Below are 16,120 nucleotides of genomic sequence, written 5' to 3'. Positions count from 1 at the left end.
ATCCCACAGCCACAAATCAATACAGATGACAAGCTGCTACAGCCATCCCTGCTGATCCCCAACCTACCTCAGCCAATATCACCTGTATTGAAATGAGACAGGGATCACAACACCATGCTATGTTTTCTCTCGTTCAGTGAGATATGGTCCAGCCATACCCTGCTTATTAGCCAGCCATAGCGCGGTTGGTCATGCATATATGTGCCAAAAGGAATGCATAATATTTGCTATGGAACGACATTACATCTCCATGCCAAAAGAATTTAAAGATTTAATTGAAGATTGAAAAGCAAAAAATTATGGTGATCAATAGACACGATTCATAGTTCTGTACATCAAGAAGCACTTTGTTCTAAATTTGCAGGGGTGGGGCATGTGATGAAATTGGTGGTACAAATAGTAAATTTCAGTTAGTCATATACATTACTGTACTGTCAGTTGGAACAGTTTTTGATGAAATTGAGCAAAGAGTATAGAGATTTTACATATTACTGCAAAGTATGTAGGTTAAGTCAAGAAACATGTCTGGAGTGATTTTTTTAATTTAAAACCCAGTATTGTTGAATTTATGAAGGAGAAAGGAAAGCTGGGACAAAAATTAAAAACTTTCAGAACGAATTGATGGCCGCGTATTTTAGATGGACTTGACTGCATACTGTCCACAGTAAGACATTGCAAGGGAGGAACAATTTATTTCTGATTTGTTGGGATTGTGGGGGGAGGGGGGGTGGCATTTAAAATAAAAATCATCTGACAAAAAACACCTTCGCTTTCCCTCAGTTCACTGACATGAAAGAAAATGTGAGTTTTGAAGAATTCATTGCGGCCTCGAAAAAAGTACAAGGATAGTTTTCTAAACATTTTGAAGACACTAACAATCTTACATCTGATGATTTTCACGGGTTTGCAGCCGGGTTCCATCGTCCTGACAACAACACGATATTTCCGCAGATCATCTGGCCGCCATCTTCAGATGAGATTGAGTGCACAATCACGCTGGAACTGAAGAGACCTCAGATTTGGCGGCTCCTTTATACCGTGGGTACTGACCGTTGCGCGTGCGCGAGCAATGGAAGAGCTGCCCTCTGTGAGGCGAAGAATTGCAGTGGCGCCAGCGGTGAAAACTGTCAAAAGCGAGGAATCTCAATATTAAAATGCAGCTGGTCGGAAACCAGACCGTTGTTGTTTTATCTGTGATAAAATAGGATTCCCACATCTTGCTTAAAGGAAAACCTTTGTCTCTATTAATAATATCATCAGACAGACATATTTCAATTGATTCTTTCAATACACAATCCCAGTAACAGGAAGCCGAGGCAATAATTTGCGTCTCTTTGAAGGACATTTTGTGCCCTTCATTAAGACAGTGTTCGGGAACGACTGATTTTTCCGGCTAGAGCAGATGTGTATGCCGTCGATGTTCCATACGTCGATCTTGGACTGTACGAATAGTCTGTCCAATGTAGGCCTTGCCGCAGTGACAGGGAATCTTGTATACCCCAGGCTTCCTCAGTCCCAAATCATCTTTCACCGATCCAAGAAGGGATCTAGTTTTGGCCAAAGGCATAAGGACGCTTTTAATATCATATTTTCTGAGGATTCTTGAAATTTTCAAAGAAATGCTTCCCACGAAGGGTAAAAAAGCAACAGATTTGGAAGTGTCCCCCGTTGGTTCTCGTGGGGGTCCAAATTGAAAAGCACGAGTAATTTGGTGATCAGAATACCCATTCTGCCTAAAGACAACCTTGAGGTGATCCAACTCCTGTTTCAAGTTATCGGAATCCGAAACAGCATAAGCCCTCTTGACCAGTGTGCGTAAAACTCCCAAGCGTTGGTGTTGTGGATGACAACTTGTGGCATGGAGGTAGCGGTCCGTATGTGTAGGTTTTCGGTATACACTCTGACCGAAAGTCCCATTTTCTTTCTTATGTATTAAGACATCCAAAAATGGTAATGAAGGGCACCATATGTCCTTCAAAGAGACGCAAATTATTGCCTCGGCTTCCCGAGAATCAATTGAAATACGTCTGTCTGATGATATTATTAATAGAGACAAAGGTTTTCCTTTAAGCAAGATGTGGGAATCCTATTTTATCACAGATAAAACAACAACGGTCTGGTTTCCGACCAGCTGCATTTTAATTTTGCGATTCCTCGCTTTTGACAGTTTTCACCGCTGGCGCCACTGCAATTCTTCGCCTCACAGAGGGCAGCTCTTCCTTTGCTCGCACACGCGCAATGGTCAGTACCCGCGGTATAAAGGAGCTGCCAAATCTGAGGTCTCTTCAGATCTGGCGTGATTGTGCACTCAATCTCACCTGAAGATGGCGGCCAGATGGTCTGCGGAAATATCGTGTTGTCGTCAGGACGATGGAACCCGGCTGCAAACCCGTGAAAATCATCACTATTTGATACGCCGGGAAAATCTACGCTATCAATCTTACATCTGTTTTCATGCTGGTTACGAGACCGTTTGCCAGTTCAGATGAAAGTGCACGAATGCATTTGCAGATGGGATAGAGTGACTAGCAGTGTGATTCCCATTTAAAAGACAAATTCTTTTTTGTTAAAAGAGTAATGAAGTTAAAGTTGTGAGTATGATAAAATATTTAGACTAACATATGTGTGTCAAAGGCCTTTTTTTGATTACGAAACTAAATAAGTCACAATTATGTGGGAACCTGAGTGTGAAAATCTGTGAAATTGTCTTTGTCTGTCCAAATGTCAACAGTTTGCACCAGTTAAAAAGTATATCATGTCTTCATCATGGCAAAAATAATCAAATTTTTGTTTGTGATTTATGTTGTTGAGAAATATGAAATGTGAAACCAAATTGTGTGTAGTGCAACAGCATTGCCATTTAAATGCAGCATGTTGATAGTTTCCCCCCTCTTCTGCTTTCCCACACTCAGACAGCATGGCGTGGTGGTGGGGGAAGTGTGCGGTCAGGTGAGACAGCTGTGGCTCTCGTGCCAGTGCACGGCTCGCTTCCCGAAATCTTGGCTGTCCTGATGTAGAGGATTTGTTGAATACAAATAAAAAGTTGAACATTGTAATGTTTGTGTGACTAGTTAATATTCAGCACTTCCTATACCCTGTTTGTGCTTATTGTTTATTTACACCATTATTTATATTCTACCTGCGATTTCCAGTATAGTTTTATTGTTGTCATCACCAATAGTGTTGGTTCTACCAAAGCATTAATGCAACTTCAAACAGTGATACTTCTGTACTTTTGTTTCAGATTATAAATGAATGTTTGTCCAGCCCCTGTCTCAATGGTGCTACATGTGTGAACAAAGTTGGATCGTATACTTGCCAGTGCCTTCCTGGTTATACAGGGGATCATTGTGAAAACTTCACATTGGATTGTGATCGTATTTCCTGCCCTCCAAGTACACATTGTTTAGAAATGGCTGGCGTATATCACTGTGTGTGTAAACCTGGCTATAGAGGTAAGTGAACATATTGATGATACACGAGCTAAGCTAAAAATGACTTCTGATTGCATAATAACAATAAAAAAGAAGCTCATAGTGTTCATCGTACACTGTAACGTATGCAGATCCATTACTATATGTTGTAGTCACTACATATGTTGCTGAAATCCACCCTCTGTTTTATTGACCTTTGAACTTTTTATTTATTTTGAATATAGAAGAATAATTTGTTGTAGCTACTTAGCTAGTTGACAATATTTTACATCAATTCCTTATTCACTTGAAAATATTTCATAGTCAGTGAGGAGACAATTATCACTAAGGAATGTACCTGGACTGAAAGGCACTGGGTAAAAGAGAGAGAGAGAAAAGAAAAAAAACTGTTTAGTGTAAATGTTTCATAAAGAATCCATGCAGGCAAGAAAATGACGCAGTTGATGAATGCTTCTTGTGTTTAATTCATATTGTCTATGTGTACAACATTTCACAATAAGCATCCTAAAATGCTATAAACTGGATTCGATAAATAATGTTGACTAAATTCTGCTCAGTTACCAGTACATTATCATCATTATGTCATTTTATTTCAATTTCTGTGCTATTGTTTGAGTATCTGCATTGCATGGAAGAGAAGCAACAGGTCCCCACCCTCTAAAATTGCAGTGTCAACGTCTTGGAAAGACAATTTGTAGAAAAACATTGAGATTTCTGTTAAGGAAATAAACTATGACTGCAATTTATTTTCAGTGCATTGTGTACTGTGAATACTTTGGTTTGGACTAGTTTAATTAAAAACACTGGATTAACTTAAAATGAACTTAAACAGTCTTGACCGCAAGAAACCTTTATTTTTGTGGCTGTCAGTTTGGGTCAGTTACTGACCATCTTGCCATTATGTTGGTGGGTTGTGGTGGTGAACAGAGCAGGCATTACGTGGAGTTCGTAATGCCTGCTCCGTTCACTGCCACCACCTACCAACATGGTATGAGGTCTGAAGATGATCAGTAACTGATCGAAACCAGTAACCACTAAAACAAAGGTTTCTTGCGGTCAAGACTGTTTACATTCATTTTAAAGTACTAAGGATAACTGCTGTTCTCCACGAGAGATATTCTCAAAAATTACTGGATTAATTTATAACCTGCTAGGAGAGGATAAAAACAATACTTATGGAAGTGATGTTTGTATCATTAATGTAATATTTCACTCCTACAGTACTGGCCTAATTGTTTTAGTGTTAATAATGATTTTTTTGTCTCACAGCCAATCATTGTGGTTGTTATTGGTAGATGGTCAAAGTTTCACTTCCTCGTGTATTTTTTTCCTGTTTGCTTTTGTTGAAGGACTCTCCACATTTTACACTTTGCTTAAATCTTGCAATCAGTCTCAATGAATGCGTGCTATGTAAATACCCTGGTTTTGAAATAATGAACTATGTACTGTGACTGCTAGAGCTGAAAAGTGTGGACTCTAAACCTTAAGTAATCACAAAATACAAATACTGATGTATACAATTTTGTTGATACAATTTGAGAGGTAACAAATTTTCCAGAAAGTTTTCTTGATTTCCTACACAAAATCTGCAGTTAGAAATGATGTAATAATGGCACTAAAATTAAAACATAATATATAACAGTGGGAAACAATAATAAGAATTTTGAAATAATAATTGCAAAAATGCATGAAGTTACGTTAAGAATAATAAAAGAATCATTTTTGGCTAATATTAATTAAAGCTGCAAGAAAATGAAGTATCAGATAGTATAGTAATTTTATGGTTTTGTACTATTGACTGTTGATGTGAAATACAAGTGTTTGTATTAGGCTAGGTATTTTTACAATAGTAACTTGTCATTTACCATTTAACTAAATATGTGTGAAATTTTGATAGTCATACACTCCTCCAAAATCATTTGAGATTAAAAAGAAAAACTGAGCAATGTCTATTAATGATCCTATTATATTACAAAATAACTGTATTAGCAATCACAAAGTTGTTTTATATCTATCAGTGACACTCCAGCATCGTATGAATAATATAAACAAGAAGTTTGCATAGTGCTTATAGTCCTGCATAATGCAAAATAGGATTACTGTAAAACTGGTCCTCACATTATGAAATTAAACAAACATACATAAGTCTAGTACTGTAGAATTAAAATGTGCAACAATGTTGCATATTTCAGAAAAGACATGAAGTAGGTACAACATTTATGAGCAATGTACTAGTGACAAAATTCGTTACATGAGACATACCTATCTGAATTTCTTAGGCTTGTCTGTGTTGTGTTGACTGTCTACAAAGATTAATTCACACCACTTATATTTGCCTTTCTACTGGGATTTTCTTTCTAATTTCAGCAATTTCAGGGATCAGTTGCACTGAACTTGACTTGTGTGATAGTAGCCAGTTTTGTAAAAATGGAGGCACTTGTTTCATCAGTGACAAAAGAGTTTGTGTTTGTCCACCAGGATTTACAGGTACGTGCTTCTGCATTTTAATATTATTCACATATTTAAATTATAATTTTGTCTTTCTTTTTTCTTATCATTTCTTACACATCCAATGTGTTGTCAGATAAATGAGAAACTGTAGTTGTATGCAAGCACATAGCACATATTGATAATTTATATTGCTTGGACGTCATCCAAAATTAAAACACAAATTTTGTTATACACTGTTGCACCTGTAAGTGTTGCTGCTTTATTGCCACAAAGCAAGCACATGATGGGACAGTTTTACAGGTATCTTATTATTAGTGGTTGGACATTGTAGGTGGTTGCCACAGCAGTGATTTCTATCCTGTTTATCTCCCTGTCAAACACTCTACACTTCAACTACACAGTGAATGGTTACCTCTATTTCTTCCACTATTTGTTTTTTGCCCAGGGCTTTCCATTGTATTTGTTGATTACTAAGATGTTTTTAAGGATTAATTTAAATTTTGAGGAAGTGTGGCAGTAGCTCATCAGCTAAATGAAGTTGAGATTAAAAATACTTTAAACTGAACATAATCAAGTAATTTAGAATAACCATATCCATGGACTCATATTTTAAAAGACCTTTAACCCTTTAGTGCTGGCACAGGGTGCTGTGGACATCCCACACATTAAAAACGGCTCGTACCATTAGCTTAAATTTTCATAATTGTCTAAAATCCCTGTTAACTTTCTAACAGTAACATAAGAAATTAGAGTACACTAAATTTCGGTTATCGTTGTTGTTCAGTTGCCAAAAATATACAGTGGACTATTCAGGACACTTGCACCAGTCCTAATGTAACAAAAACCAAAATAATACCATGTGTCAGGTTTTTAGATTTTATGACCATTTCATTGTTGTTGCATTTCATGTTGTGCTATGTCAACCCATTGTTGTCCACTATTGCCATTCTAACCACTTATCAAGTGAAATAAAAGTCTTGGAGTCAGTTTGCTTTCAGTCACTGATGGTAACGTGTCAATGTACAGTTTGTGTACAAATGAAGAAAACAAAGGTGAATACATAGGTTACATAAAGAAGATGAAGTAGGAGAAATGTATGACAATTCAGATTCAGAATCATCTGGATGAGTGAAGAACTGGAACATGAAACTGACACAGGCAGAAATAACTTTTGAAAATAATTTCTCAATGAAAAGGATGAAAAACCCTTTCCCGAGAAATATAAGGAGACAACCTCAAAATACTATTATACATCTAAAAGATGTGAGAGGTTCAGCCAGAATTGCAAAATTGATCTTAGAGGGTGTGGGACACTAAAGTGCTGCTTGTGGGAGCGTACAGGGAAACGTGGGGCGGGGGTAGTGCAGGACAGCCAAGTGCAGCCAGCAAGTTAGACGAAGGGCGGCGGTACAGAAAAGGAAAGAAGTAAAAAGTATGTGGGTTCATTAGTGGGATAGAACACTGTGTGGGAGCAGGAAAGGGGATAGGGAGGGTTATAGGAACATAGGATATATTGCAGGGAGAGTGCCCACCTATGCAGTTCAGAAAAATTGGGGTTGGTGGGAAGGATCAAGATAGCACAGGCTGTGAAGCAATCATTGAAATGGAGAACGTTTTGTTAGCTCAGCAGCTGGGTGGTCCAGTTGTTTCTCAGCCACAGTTTGTTAGTGGCTAGTCATTTGCACAGACATCTTGTTGATTGTCATGCCCACATGAAACGCAGCACAATAGTTACAGCTTAGCTTGTAGATCACATGAATGCTTTCATAGGTAGCACTGTGTTTGATGGGATAGGTGATGCTTGTGACCCAACTGGAGTAGGTGTGGTGGTGGGAGGATGTATGGGACAGGTTTTGCATCTAGGTCTATTACAGGGATATGAGACATGAGGCAAGGATTTGGGAAGAGTAGGGATGGACGAGGATATTGTGTAGGTTCAGTTGGTGGCGGAATGCCGCTGTGGGGAAGGATAGTGGGTAGTACATTCTTCATTTTAGGGCACAAGGAGAGGTAATCGAAACCCTGGTGAAGAATGTGATTCATTTGCTCCATTCCTGGTTGATACTGATTCAGGAGGGGAATGCTCCTCTATGGCCAGATGGTGTGACTTTGGGAGCTGGTGGGTGACTGGAGAGGTAAGACATGAGATCTCTTTCTGTACAAGATTGGAAGGGCGATTACAGGCTGTGAAGGCCTCTGAGACCGTTGACATATTTCAAGAGGGAATACTCATCGCCTATGCGACAGCCATGAGTGGCTAGGCTGTATGGAAGGGACTTCTTGGTATGGATTGGATCACAGCCGTCTAAGCAGATGTGTTGCTGGTGGTTGGTAGATTTGATATGGATGGAGGCACTGCTGTAGCTATCTCTGAGATGTAGGTCAAGATCGGGAAAGGTCACTTGTTGGGTTAAGGAGGACCAGGTGAACCGAATGGGGGAGAAGGTGTTGAGGTTCTGGAGGAATGTGGATAGGGTGTCCTCACCTTCGATCAAGATCACGAAGATGTCATCAGTAAATCTGAACCATGTGAGGTATTTGGGATTCTGAGTGGCATAGGATGATACCATGCCGGTGTCTGGGGTACAGCAATGGACTGTACAGTGTAATAAAGGCCCTCACACATAATTAGGAAATTGTATTGGTGGTGTGATACAGTTGGGAAGTAATATATCTTTAGGCAAAAGACACGCAGGGGGTCAGTACCTGGTGGGGAGTTCATAGATTTCACTGCAGATGGCAGTTTAAATTACATGCAGTTACATATCACAATGCAACACTGTTCAGGAGCATTTTTAGTTTTCATCCTGAAAGATCATTTAACATGTACGTGGTCACCTCAGTTCTATGATTTTCAGGGAGCATTGCCTGGAAAGATGGGTTGCTACAGTTGATGTGTCAGCAGTACTCAATAATTGTAACATTGTTAGTAACAACAGTACATGGTAATGAGTGCTTTGGTTTTTAATCTTTTATTTGGCATTGTAACTGGATGCACACCCTTTTCACTGTGCTGAAAGAATACATACTTGCATTGATGTACTAGTTGTATTCAATAAATTAACCTTGTCATCTAATAAGATCACTAGAGGGATTCACATTAAGAACCACTTACATGTCGTGAGAAAATTTCTTACTGTGCTGTTAAGCTAAACCACCAATTTATTATGAATTTTTCAATGAAGTAATTGATGCCCGATTATATATGTATAGAGGGGAGAGAGCGATAGTGCTAGGTTGTTCGTATAATAAAGATGTAAACTTGTCATCAGCAGTTGACTGGCCAGAAATTGCATTGCAGTGTTCCAGTTGTACGAGGGGCATTTGAAAAGTCAGTGCAAAGTCTGAGAGATGGCAACACCGGCGTGTATCGAGGTCATGTTTTGTTACTAGAATCTTTGGAAAGAACGCACACCAAGTTTCAGCCTATTGGTCTCTTTCTTTGTGTTTGGCATTCGTGTGAATAAAGGAAGTCGATTGATTGTAAAAAAATGGACAAAAAAGAATTTCATGTGGTGATTAAACATTCGATTAGAACAGTTTATAAGTGGTTTCAAAATTTTCGGAGTGTCCATATGGGCACAAGTGATGGTGAACGTTCTGGATGCCCTGTGGAGGTCATGACTCCAGAAATCATTGATGAAATCCATGATATGGTGATGGATGACAGAAGAGTTAAGGTGCATGAGATTGCTAGTGCTGTGGGCATCTCGAATTAATGGGTAAATAATATTTTGCATAAACATTTGGACATAAGAAAGTTATCTGCAAGATGGGTTCCGTGATTGCTCACGCTCGGCCAAAAACGGAATTGTGTGAAGTGTTGCAAGGATGGTTTGCAGCTGTTCAGGAAGAATTTGCAGGACTTTAAGCATTGTTTCATCACTGTGGATGAAACATGGATACATTACTGTACTTCTGAGACCAAACAACAATCTAAACAATGGGTTACCAAGGGAGAATCTGCACCAAAAAAGGCAAAGACCATTCCTTCGGCCAGAAAGGTTATGACGACTGTCTTTTGGGATTCGCAAGGGATAATACTCATCAACTATATTGAAAAGAGTAGACTATTACAGGTGCATATTATTCATCGTTATTTGACTGTTTGGAAACCAAGCTGCAAGAAAAACGCCGGCAATTGGACCGCAAAAAAGTCCTTTTGCATCACGACAATGCACCAGCAAACACCTCAGTAGTTGCGGTCACAAAATTAATGGAAATAGGATTCCTATTTGTTTCATATCCCCCCTTTACAGCTTTTTTTCCAAGCCAAGTGTAAAACTTGAAGTGTTACTTTTTAGAGTCTTATGTGTTGTAAGATGAGTAATGAGTTGCTACACGATACTACGAGCTGCACAAACCTAATAGTCTGATGTTCAGGAAAAAATTAACAGATTCAGTAAATATTGCAGTGCATTATTTAAACAATTTTGAGGTTTTTTCATGTAGCTCTGGTAGCAGCAGAACAAGAGAAAAACTAACAATGGTGTCTTTCGTTCCTTTTTTTAAGTGATGTTTGACAGCTGAATCTATGAAACTGTATATTTTCCTGTGTGATGCATCTTTAATGTGAAATCACTAGAAAAATCAAAAGTAATTGATTTAACCATTATTTCAAATACTGAAGAGAATAGTTTTTGCAGTACATTTCTATGTTTATTTACTTTTCTCTCAGTGACCCATTCCTTATACTACAATTTTAGACTACGCGATCCAGTCACATTAAGGTACCACTGCCCATGTTCAACATCAATATGCAGTAAATACTCACAGACGGCATGGAATCATTTCCAAAACATCTAAGTTTTTAAACTGTTTATGTGCTGCAGTGGTTAAAGTGTACAATGCATGGCAAAATGGTGCTATCGAAAGCCGGTGTCAAAGTAGCTGTGGTGCATCGCAGGTCATAGATGACGGGTGAAGAATGCTAGCAGAGATATGTATGGATGGACAGACATGCAACTGTTGAGCAACTGACTGCACAGATGAATCAAGGGGCTACCAACTGTGTCTCCTCAATGACTGTAGTGAACATTGCCATATATGGGCCTCTGTGGCAGGCAGGTTCATGCACCCATGCTGACTGCTGTTCACCAGTGACGAAGGCTGGAACTTCCACGCCAGTACTGCAGCTGGATGTCCGCTGACTGGTGACAGATGGCCTTCTCAGATGAATCACGTTTTATACACCATCAGACAGATGGCTGTTGGTGTTTACAACATGAAATGTCTTTAAGCAAACACTGTGCAACTGGGAGGGGAGCTTACGGTCTTTCAGTGTTTTTGTGGCATTCCTTGGGTGATCTCATCACACAGCTCACAGTGTACATGCATGGTTTGAAGAGCACCAGAATGAGTTTACAGTACACTGCTGGTGACCAAACTCCCCTCATTTAAACCCAGTAGAGAATTTGTGCATCCACCTCGGCCAAACTATTCGCACCATGGATCCTCAACCAAGAACCCTAGTGCAGCTGCGCGTGACCCTGCAGTTGACGTGGCTCCACATCCCAGTCAGTATCTTCCTGAACCTTGACTCTATTCCTGTTCATCTCATGCTGCAAAGGCAATTATTCAGGCCTTTGGCAGGGGGTTATAGTAATGTGACTGGAAGTGTAATTATGGCAACATTGTGCTTGACTGTTAGACACTGTGTTAAAATATTTCATATAGATGGAAATTACATACTGTTTTTTTAGCAATATAAATAAAATTTTCTTTCTGTTTCCAACACTCAGTAATAAAATACAGTTTTATTTCAGTGATCACCATCAAGAGGTAAAATCATGACCTGAGGTCAGTAATTTCTATGTGGGAGTGCATGTCATTGTGTATTGCATAAAAATGAATTAAGTTTTGTTAGTGATCCATTTTATGTAATTTGATGAGTGTTGTAAAATTAGTTACATAGTGTTCTGTGCATCTACAGCTTGTCTAAAAAAAATTGCATCTTTACAGTTGACATATTACCAATGTTGAAACTTTGTTAATCTGAGTACATTTTTGTGCCATTATGTGATAATGACTTTGAGCATGCATTTGTTTTTGCATGAAAAGAGCTGTTTTGCTGAGTTTGTCAGGATGTAACCATTCTATTCATTTCAGGATTTACATATTGAAACTGGGAAAGTTTTTTGTGCTTATAACGTAGTATTAATTAATTAGGACTGCATGCAATCTGTTATGCTGCCTTAGAACATTTGTTGCTTGCATTCCATTTTACTCACTGTTAAATATAAACATTCACCATCAGACAAGTTATAGTGTGCTCATTAGAACTTAATTACATATGTGGCTGCTTGTACAATCTTGTGGATAAATGTTTGTTTATGAACATCTGAAACTTATGGTGAAATCTGTGAGCCTCTGATCAGTACAGATTCTGTCATATCCAAAGAGTATCCAAGATAGTTTCTCTTAAAAGGTGCAGCTAAAAAGGAATCATGTAGCAAAACCTAGGCTCCATGTCAGAATATGTTTCTTACTATTTAAACAGAAATTAAGTTTTGTAAAGATCACACTCTATTGTAAGAATCACTTGAGGAGATTTCTGATACTTGAAAATTAGTAATATTTGACATAGGTGTAACTCTTCTTATAGTGATGAAAAATTAAAGAAAATAAGTGGCACAGTCTTTGAGTTTGTACCTTCAGGAATTCTGATGACTGTTGGCTGATAGCTTATATCCTCACAGAACTAATGACCCCCCTTAAGAGAGCTATAGGTGGCTTGACATTTATTATTAATTATTTTACAACACTTCACTTTTTCCCATTGCTGCTGACTTAAAAGCAGCTACTGTCACATTGCGCATCCAAGCAGGATGACACTACGCCTCCTATATCTGCCATTTTATGAAACCCTAGTTTCAGAGTAATGCTGACTGTGTCTACTTTGTGGTGATTTTAATACCATGATGATCTGTAGGGTTCAGCTATTTTCGTCTATCCCAGGGGGTGACCTGTTGAAAGTGAGGTATTTACAAAGGACAAAGAATGCCTTCTGAACGGGGAGCAGAGTACACACTTCAACACTTCTGCAGACTTATTCTTTGGCATTGATTTTGTTTCATGCTCTTTCAACCTGGCACACAGTTCAGTGGAAATAGTTCGGTGATCTGCTTGCCAGTGATCACTTCCCAATATACACACAACAAAAAAGTTTAGCATCACCTCGGTTCAAGAACCTGTACAGAAAATTGGAATAGAGATCAACATAAACATTATTTCTGCCCTTTTTATGGGCCATGAAAACCACACATTGCATGTTGTACCACCAAACAGCGAGATCTTCAGAGGTGGTGGTCCAGATTGCTGTACACACCGGTACCTCTAATACCCGGTAGCACGTCCTCTTGCATTGATGCATGCCTGTATTCATTGTGGCATACTGTACACAAGTTCATCAAGGCACTGTTGGTCCAGATTGTCCCACACCTCAGTGGTGATTTGGCATAGATCCCTGAGTGGTTGGTGGGTCACGTCGTCCATAAACAGCCCTTTTGAATCTATCCCAGGCATGCTCGATAGGGTTCATGTCTGGAGAACATGCTGGCCACTCTAGTTGAGCGACGCCATTATCCTAAAGGAAGTCATTCAGAAGATGCGCACAATGGGGGCGCGAATTGTCATCCATGAATATGAATGCCTTTCCAATATGCTGCTGATATGGTTCCACTATCGGTCGAAGGATGGCATTCATGTATCGTACAGCCATTACAGCACCTTCTGTGACCACCAGTGACATACATTGGCCCTACATAATGCCACCCCAAAACATTATGGAACCTCCATCTCGCTGCACTCGCTGGACAGTGTGTCTAAGTCGTTCAGCCTGACCGAGTTGCCTCTAAACATGTCTCCGACGATTGTCTGGTTGAAGGCAAATGCAACACTCATTGATGAGGAGAACGTGATGCCAATCCTGAGCAGTCCATTCGGCATGTTGTTGAGTCCACCTGTACCACACTGCATGGCATCATGGTTGCAAAGATGGACCTCACCATGGATGTCAGGAGTGAAGTTGCGCGTCATGCAGCCTATTGTGCACAGTTTGAGTCGTAACATGACATCCTGTGGCTGCACAAAAAGCATTATTTAACATGGTGGCATTGCTGTCAGGTTTCTTCCGAGCCATAACCCGTAGGTAGCGGTCATCCACTACAGTATTAGCCCTTGGGCAACCAGAGCGAGGCATGTCATTGACAGTTCCAGTCTCTCTGTGTCTGCTCCATGTCCGAACAACATAGCTTTGGTTCACTCCAAGATGCCTGGGCACTTCCCTGATTGAGAGTCGTTCCTGTCACAAAGTAACAATGCGGACACGATTGAACCGTGGTATTGACCATCTAGGCATGGTTGAACTACAGACAACAAAATGTACCTCCTTCCTGGTGGAATGACTGGAACTGATTGGCTGTCAGACCCCCTCCATCTAATAGGCGCTGCTCATGCATGGTTGTTTACATCTTTGGGCGGGTTTAGTGATTGAACAGTCAAAGGGACTGTGTCTGTGATACAATATTCACAGTCAATGTCTATCTGCAGGAGTTCTGGGAACAGGGGTGATGCATAACTTTTTTTGATGTGTGTAGATACACATTCATAGCAGAATGATCCAAAATAAATATACAGTAATGGATTTATTCCCCTCCCCTTCCCCTCATGCACTCTCCCCTCCCCTTCCCCTCATGTGCTCCCCCCTCCCCCTCCTGTACTCTCCCCTCCCCCTCCTGTACTCTCCCCTCCCCCTCATGTACTCTCCCCTCCCCCTCATGTACTCTCACCTCCCCCTCCTGTGCTCTCACCTCCCCCTCCTGTGCTCTCCCCTCCCCCTCCCGTGCTCTCCCCCTCCTGTGCTCTCCCCTCTCCCACCTGTGCTCTCCCGTCTCCCACGTGTTCTCTCCTCTCTCCTCTCTCCTCCCCTCCCCCACCTGTTCTCTCCTCTCCCCTCGCCTCCCCCACCTGTTCTCTCCTCTCCTCTCCCCTCCCCTCCCCCACCTGTTCTCTCCTCTCCCCTCCCCTCCCCCACCTGTTCTCTCCTCTCCCCTCCCCTCCCCCACCTGTTATCTCCTCTCCCCTCCCCTCCCCTCCCCTCCCCCACATGTTCTCTCCTCTCCCCTCCCCTCCCCAACCTGTTCTCTCCTCTCCCCTCCTCTCCCCCACCTGTTCTCTCCTCTCCCCTCCTCTCCCCCACCTGTTCTCTCCTCTCCCCTCCTCTCCCCCACCTGTTCTCTCCTCTCCTCTCCCCTCCTCTCCCCCACCTGTTCTCTTCTCTCCTCTCCCCTCCCCTCCATCCCCCACCTGTTCTCTCCTCTCCTCTCCCCTCCGTCCCCCACCTGTTCTCTCCTCTCCCCTCCGTCCCCCCACCTGTTCTCTCCTCTTCTCTCACCTCCGTTCCCCCACCTGTTATCTCCTCTCCCCTCCGTTCCCCCACATGTTCTCTCCTCTCCCCTCCCCTCCCCAACCTGTTCTCTCCTCTCCCCTCCTCTCCCCCACCTGTTCTCTCCTCTCCCCTCCTCTCCCCCACCTGTTCTCTCCTCTCCTCTCCCCTCCTCTCCCCCACCTGTTCTCTTCTCTCCTCTCCCCTCCCCTCCCCCACCTGTTCTCTCCTCTCCCCTCCCCTCCCCCACCTGTTCTCTCCTCTCCTCTCCCCTCCTCTCCCCCACCTGTTCTCTTCTCTCCTCTCCCCTCCCCTCCCCCACCTGTTCTCTCCTCTCCCCTCCCCTCCCCCACCTGTTCTCTCCTCTCCCCTCCCCTCCCCCACCTGTTCTCTCCTCTCTCCTCCCCTCCTCCACCTGTTCTCTCCTCTCTCCTCCCCTCCCCCACCTGTTCTCTTCTCTCTCCTCCCCTCCCCCACCTGTTCTCTTCTCTCTCCTCCCCTCCCCCACCTGTTCTCTTCTCTCTCCTCCCCTCCCCCACCTGTTCTCTTCCCTCCCCATCCTGTGCTCTCCCCTCTTCCAGCGCTCTCCCCTATCCCTCCTATGTTCTCCCTTCACCCTCCAGTTCTCTCACCTATAGCACCCATTCTCTTCCGTTCCCCTCCAGTGCTCTCCCATCATCTCCTTTACATCTACATCTGCATCTACATCTACATACGTACTCTGCAAGCCACCATAAGGTGTGTGCTGTAGGGCACCCTGTATCACTAATGGTCATTTCCTTTCCTGTTCCACTCGAACATTGGGCGATGACGAAGTGACTGTCTATATTCCTCTGTATGAGCCTTGATT

At 41.7% G+C, this 16,120-nt stretch overlaps 1 protein-coding gene across 1 annotated transcript in view; it reads left to right on the top strand.

Moving 5' to 3' along the window:
• LOC126184763 (protein crumbs) overlaps positions 1 to 16,120 on the top strand; it is a 301,898-nt gene that overhangs the window by 136,724 nt on the left and 149,054 nt on the right. The window contains exons 9-10 of the mRNA XM_049927313.1: positions 3,245 to 3,455; positions 5,802 to 5,921. Coding sequence (XP_049783270.1) covers positions 3,245 to 3,455; positions 5,802 to 5,921 — 331 coding nt within the window. The remainder of the gene's footprint in view (positions 1 to 3,244; positions 3,456 to 5,801; positions 5,922 to 16,120) is intronic.

This window comes from Schistocerca cancellata, chromosome 4 (genome assembly GCF_023864275.1).
Source record: "Schistocerca cancellata isolate TAMUIC-IGC-003103 chromosome 4, iqSchCanc2.1, whole genome shotgun sequence".
In the NCBI taxonomy this organism is placed as follows: domain Eukaryota; kingdom Metazoa; phylum Arthropoda; class Insecta; order Orthoptera; family Acrididae; genus Schistocerca; species Schistocerca cancellata.
This window is presented reverse-complemented; position numbering and strand designations above follow the sequence as displayed.